The sequence below is a fragment of the Micromys minutus genome (genome assembly GCF_963924665.1).
Source record: "Micromys minutus genome assembly, chromosome: 6".
NCBI lineage: Eukaryota > Metazoa > Chordata > Mammalia > Rodentia > Muridae > Micromys > Micromys minutus.
Window position 1 is genome coordinate 47,143,395 of NC_137975.1, and position 13,608 is coordinate 47,157,002.

The window sequence follows — 13,608 nt, forward strand, 5'->3', positions numbered from 1 at the left end:
TTTTGTGGTTCAAAGGGCTCAAAACAATGAAAAGGCATATTTTGTTACACTATGTAAAATTTTCCATGATGTCAACTGGAAAAAATGAGCCCATACTTCCATGATTTTTAGAAAGAGCTCTTCTTTGGTAAAGAAAGGTAAATAGGTTAAAAATCAGCACAGTAGACTGTGGATGAAGCTCATTGGTGAGTGCACTACTATCTCCCCAAGAGGCCCTGAGTTCAGTCCTCAGCAGTGCAAAGCAAAGCAAAACCCCATGTGACCGACTGATCACACTGTAATTGGGTAAGAATTTTACTTGTCCTATTAGATTTCAATTGTTTGAACTTTAAAGAACAATGCTTATCTTAATGGAGAATTAGATGACTTTTCAAGCATTCTCATTTTATCAAAGACAAGTTTAATATGAGTAAAATATTTTAAAAAGTAACAAAAATAAATTAGACCTGAATTGCAGCTTGCATATGAATTATTTATGGTCACTAAATGTTTCAATTCGTTCAAGCCACATCGGTACACAATCAGTTGTAAATCATATTTGGATGTTGGTAGATTAATGCCTTGATCAAATGAGGACCAGCTTAAGCTGGTTTCCTGAGTTCGTTTTAGGAGTGCTGTAGAGCACCATTGCTCCAAGGTTGGCTGCTGATATACATGCGCTGAGTGCTATGAATTGAGCCGTTTAGAATGGTTCTAGAGTCCTCATTTCTGAACAAGGTCACATTTTCCTAAAGAAACAGATGGTTAGGCTGTCAGTCTAACAAAGAAGAGCTTTCCAAATGCCTAGAGCCTGATTTTATTCTTAGAGTGCTTTATTGATATAGTGATGTCTTGCTATCTCTGTAGTAAGAAGTGGATAGCTTTGAGTGCCCCCTTTAGTTGCTTGCTAATGCTGTGTGCTCATTTCACATGGTGTTTCCAGTGGCTGCTGAGCCATGTTTGCTTTTCTGGTGGGAGTAAATGGTAGCCATTCTTCAAACAGCCTGCCGGCTACTCTGCTGTGCTTGTAAGCTCACTCCTCCCACACCTCAGATGCACTGTTTCTCTTTATGAGTCACTGTCCACCATATTATCCGGTGCCCTGCCCAGCCTCTTGTTCCCAGCAGCTCCACTGCCACTAGTAAAATGGGACAGAGGTAGAACAGGTCATCTGGGGACAGTGTGAGTACTGGATATACTGGGCATACTGGGCAGCTGTTTTCTAGAAAGATGGGAGTGGAAGAGGGCCTCACTGCCTTTCTCAGCGCCAGCCCGACCTTAGGCGGTTTTCCTCATTTTCACATAAGCATTTAGCAGAGTGCCTTATACATTCAGTCATGCACAAAATGTGTTACCAGATTAGAATGAAGTAGTAAGAATTATGTGGTTTTTGTCTTTTTATTTATTGAGTTCTCAAAAGAAACTTGTGCTTACGAAAATAGTTATGTAACTATTTATTTGGATGAGCTCTCCTTTAAAATTCAAAACAATCAACAGGACCATTGTAATTTGTTAAATAAAACAAGTCTTTAAATGCAGAACACTTTCGGGGAGATGGCTTAGCGGTTAAAAGCACAGACTGCTCTCCCAGAGGTCCTGAGTTCAATTCCCAGCAATCACATAGTGGCTCACAGCCATCTGTAATGGGATCTGATGCCCTCTTCTGGTGTGTCTGAAGACAGAGACAGTGTACTTACATAAATAAAACTGAATCTTTAAAAAAATAAATAAATGTGGAAGTTTACATTTGATATCTTTCCTACAGATATATACAATATACAGACTCATACTTCATTTTTTATTTTTTAGGGGTATAGGCATAAGAATGACAGAGCCCATATATCTCAGTCCCTCGTTTGACAATGTTCTGCCCAGCTATATATTTTTACAGGTAAGAAAATTACTGAGTGGCATTAAAGCATTTGGATAATTACTAGGAAGTAATTTTTTTCTTTTTATTAATATTCTTGCATCTCTTCATCTTCTGACCTACCATTCTCAAATACCAAGATAGTTCTTCTGAGCACTCGTGTTTTCATTTTCTGTATAAATTTTAATATTCTGTCTTCTGTGTCTAAAGGTGATTTATGATATGATATAATTACTGCTTTTCATCTCAGAATGTTAATCATAGGTAATGCACATCCTGATGTGCAGCTAAAGAGTAATAGTCAGTATTACTCAGATGGTTTGCTGCCAGCGGGTTTTGTCAGCCCGTGATTAAGTGCTGGCATGGGATGGGCCATTTTACCTTCCTTAGCTTCTTAAGTGCATCCATGGCCACCGGCTCATTTTAATGCTCTCACTATTATATGAAGTGGAAATACTGAAGACTAGATCTGCTGGGGCTCTTGGTCAGGGTCATACTGCCAATAATTGGCAATATCTGAAGTTAAACACATGTCCAGGAGCAACGTGGCTTTCTTCCCTTTCCAGTATTTAACCAAAAGATACCACACAAATCTGGAGATTATGTCTGGGCAAAACAGATCGAAAGTGAGTTGTGTGTGTTATTACCTAACTGAACCTCAGGGCTGGTGTAAAGCAATAGGACCTATAGCCTTTTGCCTGTCTGGCTGTGAGTCACTTTGGGTGATTTTGTTTGCTTGGTTTGGTTTCACTTGTGATCATTTTCAACACCCCTGACTCATGGTGGGTGTTTTCTGCACGCCCTCACACTGCTAACATGAAAGAAGTCTTCATTTTTTCTTTGGTAAGATAAAGGACCATATAACTGCTTATCACATGATTTAGGAGAGGAGAAACCTGTATAGAGCAAACTGTATAGTGCAAACTTCGTTTTGATCTCTTCTTGTTTACACAGTCTTGAGCCACCTTTTCTGATTGTGACATTTATTTCTCTCTTTTCTAGTTGTATGTATGTGTGTATGTTTGCGTTGTGGGTATGTGCACCAAGTGCTGGTACCCATGGAGGCCAGAAGAAGGTGTTAGATGGACCCGTGGAACTACCTAATGTGAATGTTGGGAACTAAACTCAGCTCCTCTGCAAGAACAGTATCTCTCTTAACTTCTGGGTCACATTTTGAGCCCTCTGGATTTCTGACTATAAAACTACCTCAGGGATGATTATAAAATATAAACCATGAGACAATTTGTGATTCATATTATCCATACATACAGAAAACCATCTTTTTCATTCTATAACAAAGGACATTAGACTACTACAGGGCTAAAGCTTTTATATTTGAGGATAGAGTTTAAAACTCTTTGTGATATTCTGAGTCGAAACTGTTTTATTTTTTTCATGTAATGCGATATTATATGTAGCAGGCCATTGATTCGCCTGTGAAACCCACTAAAATTGTGATGAACACAATTAATGCATACTGAGTATTTAACCATGTTCCACTAGTGTTTCGTGTGTACTACTTCATGCATCATTTAAAAATGTACTAAGGTCATAGATAAGCAACAGAGAGTTAAGGAAATAAAGTATATAGTAGGCAGTGGGCTGACTGGCTCACTGTGAAACAGAAACTGCACATTTGAACCCAGGTCTTTGATTCAAACATGCCCTTGAGACAGGACTCCTGGAGACGTGCACATACATTAGTACGGGCTCAGTGAAGATGCAGGTCCTAATCCCGTCTGAGCTGGTGAATGCAGGCACTAAGAAATTCCTGTGTTTCTAAGTGTTACAAATGCTACCGTTATAGCTCTATAACCTGAGGTTAGTTGTTCTAAAAAATGTATTGATCTTTTAATGGTAAATTTCTCCTTGCAAAGTAGTATTGAACCACCAGATATTTTTTCAGTTGGAAAAAAAAAATTTTTTATACAATAAATTTTGCTCATGTTTTCCCCCCTCCTCCAGCACCCAGTTTCTCCCAGGTCCCTCCCACCTCTCTACCTAACCATCTTTATATTCTTTCTCTCTTTCAAAAATAAATAAATAATAAATAAATAAAACACCAAGCAAAATGAACAGTAAACAAAACCAGTAAACACCCCCACCCCATCAAATGCAAGCAACAGACCAATTTAAAAAAAAAAAAAAAAAAGCCAAAACAAAATTAAGCAAAAAGTCCACAAAAATTCCTCTGAGTTTGTTTTGTGTTGACCAACTATTCTCAGGCTTGGGTCTCACAAGTCTTACGTGTGCTGACACAGTTTTCATGGGTTCATCTGTGTATCTGTCCTGTTGTGTCTAGAAGACATTGTTTCTGTGGAGTCATCTGTCATCTCTGGCTCTTACAGTCTTTCTGCTTCTTCCTCTACATAGGTTCTTGAGCAGGCAGGGCTTTGATAAAGACATCCTATTTAGGAATACGAGGTCTAAAGTCACTCAGTGTTTCTATATTGTCCAGTGGTAAGTCTGTTCAATTCGTCTATGCAGGAAAAAGCTGCTTTGATGAGGGTTGAGCCAGGCATTGATCTTATATTTTCTTCCTCTAGCAGAATAATAGTGCTGGGTTTCCTCTCGGCCCATGACCTGCCGCAGGTTCTGGGAAAGTTTAGAAATTCAGGTATGGGTTTCATCATATGGAGCAGACCTTAAATGAGGTAAAAAAAAAATGGTCGGTCACTCATTAACAATTGTGGCACTGCTGCACTAGTATATTGTGCAGGCAGCCACTACTATAGGTTGTGGGATTTGTAGCTGGAAATCTTGACAATTACCTTTCTCCTTCCGTAGCATATAGCGTACCTTCAGCACCAGGACTGCTAGTCAGCAGAGGTGAAGCTTCTAGTTAGGTACCAGCTTGACTTCTCAGTGCTTGGTGATATACATGCATGCTGTCTTTAGCAATGGGGCTTTATTCTTAGCTTTTGGAGAACAACTAATCGCCTTGGCAATATGTTTCACTTGGTGTCAAAAGCTATCTGATTGGAGCATTGTCTGCCCTATTGTTTGGTGACACCATTCAGATACCTTTTTTATATGTATATATTTTAGGAAGCTTCCATGATAGTAGATTTCCATATGGTTTGTCAAAAGCTCTGCAGTGTTACTTGTCTCTCTCCACCTTTGCCCTACTCTCCCATCTCCCTCCGTATCTCATTCTACTATTTGTTTTCCCTTTGTCTCTCTCTAACACTATATTCCGTTTCCCTTCCTTGGGAATTCCTTCCCCTTCTGGTTCCTTATGAGATTCCTGACCTCTGTGGTTATTTATAGCATAGCATTACATTTCAAAGGATTTAAAGCTAGCAGCCATGCATAAGAGAAAGCATACCATGTTTATATTTTGGGGTCTGAGGTTACCTTATCCAGGATAATTTTTTTCTAGTTTTATGCATTTATTAGATGACCATCTAGGCTGTTTCAATTTCTGGCTACTATGAATAAAACAGAATGAACAGGAATGAGCAAACATCTCTGTAGTAGGATGTAGAGTCCTTTGGAGCTGATTTCTATAGGTTTTTTTTTTTTTTTTTTTTTTCCCTGTTTGCTTTTCCATTAGCCATGAGTGAGTGTTTCCCTTTCTCCACAGTCCCACCAGCTGTCATGTCTTGAGTATTCTGATTTGGGTTGGATGAGATCTCAAAATAGATTTAATTGAGATTTCTCTGATGGCTAGGAAGAAAAGCTAATAGGGCAGCAGGAGAGAGCCAGGCCACTGATGTTTGCACTGAGAGACTGAGTCCCAGGGAATGGGGAAGATGTAGGTGGGCTGCATGGAGGTGAAGAGGGAGGGGCTCCTATAGGCAGCCTGCATGCAGCAAGACTAAGTCTGGAGAGATCAGAATGGAGGACAGGAAGAATAATGAAAATTACCCACCTTCATCTCAGCCCAGTGTGGCCACTGGGGTTTCTTAGCTATCAGTTTCTTAGTACCTTCTTTGATCTAGAAGAACCTGAATATGTAGGTCAGAATCAGGTAGCACGACTTTTCTTAAGGAGTTTCAAAAAATAAAAAATGATCAAAAGAGTAAGTTTTGCTGAAATTATTTTAAATTATATATTCATACTTTTTGAAGACACATTTGCTGCTGTGGCCCTGTGTGAAAGTCAAAGAACAACTCCTGCCACCATGCAGAACTTGCAGATTGAACTCTGGTTATCAGGTGTGGTTGCAGGCACCTTTACCGGCTGAGCCATCTGGGTGGCCCACATTTAAGTCGTAGAATTTGAAAAACACATCATTACTGCTGAATTCTTACATATGTACTGGATTGTCACAAATGGAGATGTTTCACAGTTGTGCATAATGGCACGCGAACACAGAAGACTTTCAGACACGTGAACGTTGAGGTTTAAGGCTCATCACTGAAGCTGCAGCAGAAGCACCATGTTCGTCCAAGTGGTTGTGTACTTTTAAATATTGTTCTTAAAACAATATTCAGAAACTGAAATCCCCCAGGGCAGCTGAGGCCAAAGGGCGAGTAATGTGAGGCTTCCTTGGTGTAGAAAAGCTACACCAGAGCTTCTCTCAAAACGAAGACACACACGTGCACACTGCAGATGAGCGAGAGAGACGGTGCTCTGAAAACGTGGGAATCCTTTTTGGTCTTAGGTCAGCAGCCGCACTATTTCTTTGACAGCTAAGAAGCTGATGGAAGCCGTGCTTGCCATGGTCCTTCTGGTTCCAGGGATTCATCTGCTGTAATAGATGAGAATGGTCCTGCCTAGAGCTTAGCCTTCCCAGAATCTTCCTGTGTCTTAAGTTTTAAGTACCTTCACACTGGTCAGCAACACTGATACATTGTTATATCCCTCTCCACTTGCAGAGCTCAAAGCTTAGCTGCCTGGGATTTATTCTTGAAAATGTCCATTTTTTTTCTTTTCTTTAAATCAGTTCAGAAATAAGTTTTCAATTGCAGAGTCCAATTTTGGAATTGTACCCTGTTGAGGCAGGGTCTTGCTTGTTTCTGCCTTTCTGCCCTTCCTACGTAGCTGGCTCCTGAGCTGCTGGACGGTTCTCCTGTCTCCAGCTCCTGTATTTCCTTGGGAGAGCTGGGGTTATTATAGATGCAGCGTCTTACTGTGGGTTTCCTGGCAGGCTTTCTTCTCTGAGCCACTGGAGAGATGAGTGGATGCCACATCACTTCAAGGTTAACAGTCACTCCTGTCATTTTTCAAAATATCTTTGAAAATAGGAGAAAATGTAAATAAGAAAATTTGGTGGAGGGTAATATCCTTCAGTAACCTGCACCAGTGGTACCTTGTTTTAAAGTTTGGCACTAAACTGCTACTTTGCATCTATTTCTTCAAGTCTGCACTCATTGGATTGTAACTTCATTAAATGGATATTGTTATTATTTTTAAATGTTCCTGTGTGTATGTGTGTGTGTGTGTGTGTGTGTTTGTGTTTGAACACAATTGAACATATGTCGCAGCATATGTGCTTGTGGTAGCTCTTGTCCAAGGGATCAAAATCAAGTTGTCAGGTTAGACAAGCAAGTGCATTTACCCACAGAGCCATCTCACCAGCCACAGTTTCCTGCCTGGTGTTCAGTAAGTGACGTATGAAGAAGTGGCTTGAGGGTGACAGCTAAGGCATTCACATCTTGAGGTCCCGTCAGGTGTGTGTAAGAGCTTGGTGGAAGCTGCCCCTTTCAATCCTCATGATAACCGAAGTCCCCCACCATAGAGGCCGGTGAGGAACTGCCAGGAATCTGCTCTTCGTGCCTTTTGATGCCTCTTTCCTGGTCTTTCTCCATCATCTTCTAAATCTGTGTCCTTCACTGTCCTTCACTTCTTCCAAAATTAAACGTGGAAGATGTTATATTTTGTTTGTGTATTGAGCTGAGAAGCTATATTGTCAAGACTCATCTCTTTTTCTTTTTCTTACAGAATTTGCCATCTACCGTTGTAGCTCATGTTCTTGATCCTCAGCCTGGAGAGAAGATTCTAGATTTGTGTGCTGCACCTGGGGGCAAAACTACACATGTTGCAGCGCTGATGCAGGACCAGGTGAGATGACTTCACAGCAGGCTCCTCTCAGACAGGTCCCACTAAGAGACAGGCCACTGCAGGTACCATACGCAGCTAGGGTGTTTGACTGGAACAACTCCACCTTGGTCATTTATGAGGACCATCTCAATAGATTACCGGATTGCTAATATAACTCCAGACTTATTCCCCTATAGGGAGTATTTATCTGAACTACTTAAGAGATGTTTTCTAGCTCTTAATTTTGAGATGCTAAATATAGATGGGCTGCTGAGGTACAAGCCACCACTAAAAATGAATTTCAGAGAATGCCATCATTGTGCCGCCATCTCTGTGGTTGCTGTGCACACAGAAAGCGCACATATAAACATCCCTGTGAACTTTCACTTGAGTATCTAGAAAAGGATGTCGTCCTGATACTGTTTCTTTATCACACATGTGAGTGAGTTTGATCCTGGGTAACTTTGACCCAAATTTTACTGCATTTTTCTCTTTACAGATGAAGGTACCAAAGAGCTTTCTTTTCTCATGGGCTGGCTTTATCTGTGTTAAAAACTCATTAATGTTATAATCATTTTTTTTTCTTTAACTGAAAAAACAGGGCCATTTGTTATCTTTTCTGTTTCAAGCTTTATAAAACTAAATTCTTGCTAAAATTTAACCTGCAGAGAGTGGGGCAGTGTAGTGATGCGGATGCCTTTTATGATGTTGCGTGCGCAGGAGGGTATTTAAGTGAGAAGTTAATAACACCGGGGAGAGAGGATAACGAGTGAATACGAACCACAGGCCAGAGCTGATGTGCAGAAGGCCTGACGTGGTAGCGTGAAACAGTTTACCCTGACAGGAATGAAGCCTACACATGAATGTAAATGCTGGTGCATTGGGACATATGCTGTAGTACTGGGCAGTCTCCCTTGCTTCAGTCTTCTCAATAAACAGGAAGCAAAGAGAACAGATGCAAAGAGGAGAGAGAGTAAGAATTTTGAGATCCGAAATGTCTAGAAAATTGAGCCTAAATATGAGATATGGACATGTCCAGTTTTTATTAAGTGGTCATGAGTGTATCCGTCAGAACTTTATCATGAGGGTAGTTGATGTGATTTTATGCTTTTTGCTGTGTGGGGGTGAGACTGACAAAGAGCTGACTTAGCTGCAGCAGACCTTGTAAATATGTAATAAGGAGCATGCTGTGTATATAGCTAGGGAAGGATAGAAGGGGTGACGGCACTGTTATTCAGTGACATTGGTCTCTTAGATGATATTCTGTGAAACAGTAGCTCTCTTTATTGGGGTGGGAGTGTGTAACAAGGGGTATGTAAATCTTAGAGAGTGGTTACTGGTTTCCAAGGAAAGTGTACCATATTGTCTGGGGTTGAGGTGCTGAGAATGCTTTACCTACATTAAGAAGGATCCCAGTTGCTTAAACTTGTAATTTGGCCAACAGGCTAAGTGACTCCTTCTAGAAAGGAGTTGGGTTAGTGGGCAGTGTGCCCTGGGACATGCAGGCTGACACTAGGGAGACAGGAGCATCACGATGAGATTGTCTGGGTTTGAATACTTCTCCACCTCGCTCTTCTTCCAGGCCTGTTCCCCAGTTGTACTTGTCCCACAGTGTGTCACAGAATCTAAGATGATTAAAAAGTGTAGCTTATAAATGGAACACTTCAGGGGCAAGGCATGATGACAGCTGGCATGTACACTTCCAGAGTATTTGATGTACATACCTTTTCAGTTTACTCAGAACCTAGATGTGGTTACTAATAATGCCATGGAACTAATGGTCTGCCTGTAATTTATAACGTAATGATTGTATTTGTTAAAGGTAGGTTGCGTGGGGTGGGATTGAACCCATCACCTTTGAACAAGCTAGGCAGGTACACTTGCCATGGAGCTGTACTCCCCAGTAGTTTACTTTCTGTACTAAAATAAGTCTTTCCAAAGAGAGTAAATATTTAGGAATAAATCCACTTTCTGTAATCTTATGATGTTGCTTAAAAATACAATGCCTTGGCTGTATACATGTAAACATTTGTTGAGCTGAGGCAGCTCAGGGGATTTGTGCTGCTCTGAAGGCACTGGTCTAGCTGCAGATACGCTGGTTTCTGGTAATGCTGGGTGGACTCATTCACTTGTGTTTCTATAGTGTTACTTAGCTAATGCTAATGTGACCACTACTGAGAAAGTGGGGTTGCCCTGCCCTCTGGTGCCTGTGTCTTTTCCTATTGCTAGTACCTGAGGACCAGTCCAGCAAAGGGTCGGGTTGAGACTGTTGTCAGTTTCCCAGTTTTACCACCTTACCTTTGGCCTAGTGCTATAGTGGTAGGTTGTTGGATCCTTCACGTTTGCTGGAGCTTGTGATTCTTTTTGTATTAGTTAAACAAGCATATAAATGCTGCTTCATGACTAGTGCATTTGTGAAAACAGCACACAGCTAGGGGATGTCACTTTCTCTGTAGTCTAATTGAGCCTCATCTGCCTTGTCCCCGCCCCCCACTTTTCCTGTTCAGTTCATCTTAAATGTCAAGCTTTTGTCTGTCCAGCCTGTTTGTCAAGTTGTTGGATTTTTTAAACCTCTGACGGTATCTAGTACCATGACCAGAAAACTCATGGATTAGAGTTTTGATGCAACTGACATATACGGGTGAAATAAGAAAATATACAGAAGAGTTGATCCACCTTGTAAGGACAGTTACTTCATAGTGTGTTTCAAACATCACCCACATGACTCAGTTTCTTCTTAAATCTATGGCTATGTGACTGACTTAAGTCTGACGGAAAGAAGATAGTTTAAGTTAGTTTTCTTGTGATATTCCCACATATATGTGCCATTATACTTGGTTTCTCTTCATCTTCCCTCATCCATTGCTCTTCCCACCTCTCATGCTGGCCCCTCTTACCCATAAATCATCTGTGTACACACCACAGAATTTTCATTACTATTATTTTTATTGTTTTACATTTGATAAGATGTAGGTTGTCTTTCAGCCATTTGTATTTTGATGTTAATTCCACTTTCCCAGAAGAGCAGCCTAGTCTCTGGTGACTTTATCTGAACCTTCCCAGTTTAATTAGTAAAATAAAGGCCAGAGCCAGTGATTGGTCGGAGGAAGGGAGGTAGAGAGAGAGGGTCAGAGAGGAAGGGAAGGGAGAGAAGGGAGAGAGAGGACCAAGATGGAGATTGGGAAGGAAGAACTGGATCCAGGTGGACTTGATTGGTGTTAGATAGCTATGAACATTTTAAGGATTTTATATGTCTTTCATATAGAAAGGCAGTTTGTATTTTTGTCTATTTGATGTAACCTTATTGTCTAGAGGGTTTGTGAAATGAGATTTTGATATATAAACTTGTATGAAAAGCTATCAGGCCATAGAGTTGTGTTTTTGTTGGGATTTGGGGTAAAGAACAAAACAAAACACTGGGGTGATAATTGTACCCCGGGCCAGGGCAGGTGGAGTAAACGGCCAGGGAAGGGAGTCCTGCGGAGAATAGGGCTGCGGACCAAGCGGAGTGAGACCACAGTGCCAATAAAGACATAAGCCTTTACATTTTTAGTATTTACTGCAACAATAAGGCTTGATTTGTGGCTTAGAATATAGTCAATCTTAGAGAAGGTTCATGGCTGAATGGATGTGATATTTTTGTAGGCACTGTGAAGTTAGATTCACTTAGTTTATGGTGCAGTTCGATTCTGGTTGGTTTATTGGTTGACTTTTAGTTTGGATGATTTATCCAAAGACATCAAAGAGACATTGACGTCTCCCACACCTGTTATACTGTGGCCTTTGTAGCCCCCATGCCCAATAATTAGATGGGTTAAAGGCCAAAGTAGACAGAGGGAAGCTGAGTAGTAAAAATGGGAAGCATAAACTCTTATTCTTAAATTGATTAAGAAAATGTTAGTGTAACCACCAGCTCTTACTTTTGGTTGCAGGCTAGATAGGGCTTACAAGATGAATGTCTAAGACTAATTGTTTTGCCAGACTCCACATGCTTTGGTGACTTCTAGGGACAGACAGACACAAGTGCTCCGAATGCTTCACAGCCTGAGGCAGTGCCTCGGATCCATGGACTCTGATGTGAAAAACCCATGACACCTCTCTCTCTCATGGCAGCCAGACTAGTCCAGATCCATCGTTTTCTGCATGTCAGTAAAAGAAAAATTGGAGGAGACCATCATACACACACACACACACACACACACACACACACACACGGCATAAAATGGATTTTTCTAGTAATAAAAAATGCATTAAAACATTAAATCTATGAAGAGACATAAAAACTTGAAATGTCTTACAACAAAAAGAAAAGCAGGGAGGCGTGGGGAGAAGATGAAGTGCTGGAGTGGGTTCTGTCGGCGTCCTGACAGAGACTTTGGGCAGTGGGCAGCTGAGATGAATTTGGCTTCTTGCTGGTGGTTTATGCTGGTGCTGAACCTATATTGGCTCCGGGTTCATGATTTTACTAGCTTACCTTTGCACCCCTTAGCTAGAACAATAGAGGATAAAATCCAGGTGGCCCTGTTTAGTTACGGTTAACAGGAAAAGCTCCAGGCTCCTGAAAAGCTCTGGATTTTATCCTTCATTGTTCTAGCTAAGGGGTGTCTCCCAAGCACACAGAGACTATAGAAAAGAGCCACAGCCCCAAGATTTGTACAGGAGGAGAAGCTGTCTTCATATTTGCGAAGCCTCCTGAGTCAATCCCCTGCACTCCAGAGTTCTTGGGGCTTTCAAACCTCCTCTTTGGGACTGTACAACACTGAGAGGTGCTAGAGTGACCTCTGACCTCAGGCCCAGTCCACCAGACAGTGAGCTAGTGGAGGCCCTGGGCATGCCCTTTCTGACTTCCTGCAGCTGGAACTTTTCAGATAGTGCCTGGCCTTCCTGCTCAACCACCAAACCTGTAGAAGTTTCCATTTAAGTTCCTTGACTTATGATCCTTGCCTATTCTCCAGCCCCAAGGTAGGTTGTGGGTCCTAGGGAGTGACAACTGAGATTCTCCATCAGGGCTGGCCTCCAGAGGTCCTGTTCCAGCAAAACCTGTTCAACGCTTTGTCCTAAAAAAGTAGGACTGCCAGTCTCTCCTCAGCAGGGCCACCTGGGGATCATGCTGCTTAACTGTGTTCCTGTCATTGCTCTGTGGCTCTGACCTTCCTCCCGTTTCCTTTTTGAAGGACTCTTTGCTTTACTGGTTGTCTTAGTTAGGGCTCTGTTGCTGTGAAGAGACACTATATGACAGCAACTCTCATAAAGGAAAGCATTCAACTGGGGCTGGCTTACAGCTCAGAGGTTTAGTCTGTTATTATGGCAGAAAGCATGGTGGCATGCAGGTAGACATTGTGGTGGAGAGGAGCTGAGAGCTCTGCATCTGGATACACAGGCAGCAGGAAGAGAAAGTGAGTCACTGGGCCTGGCTGGGCTTTGTAAAACCTTAAAGCCCCAGTGACACACTTCCTTCAACAAGGCCACATGTCCTACCCCTTTGAAATAATGCCACTCGTTGTGAGCCCATGGGAGCCACTCTCATCAAACAGCTCCACTGGTTCTTCTCCTTAACTGGGTCACACTCCTCAGGAGCTGCTTAGTTGTCACCTAATCCTGGTGTCCTTTAGCAGCATTCCAACTTTATGCCATTCCACAGTATTTTGCTGTGACACGCAGAGAATTGGGGTCATGACATCCTTATTTTGGTTACCGTAGTTTTTTGTGTACCATGAAAACGTTAAGACAAGAATCAGTTGTTACAGACATTCCTTTGTTGGTAACACCTT

At 41.6% G+C, this 13,608-nt stretch overlaps 1 protein-coding gene across 2 annotated transcripts in view; it reads left to right on the forward strand.

The window, feature by feature from the left end:
- NSUN6 (NOP2/Sun RNA methyltransferase 6) overlaps positions 1–13,608 on the forward strand; it is a 37,243-nt gene that overhangs the window by 10,319 nt on the left and 13,316 nt on the right. For both annotated transcript variants that reach the window (XM_080918042.1, XM_080918041.1), the window contains 2 exons: positions 1,789–1,870; positions 7,739–7,858. In XM_080918042.1, the coding sequence (XP_080774168.1) occupies positions 1,789–1,870; positions 7,739–7,858 (202 nt within the window). The remainder of the gene's footprint in view (positions 1–1,788; positions 1,871–7,738; positions 7,859–13,608) is intronic.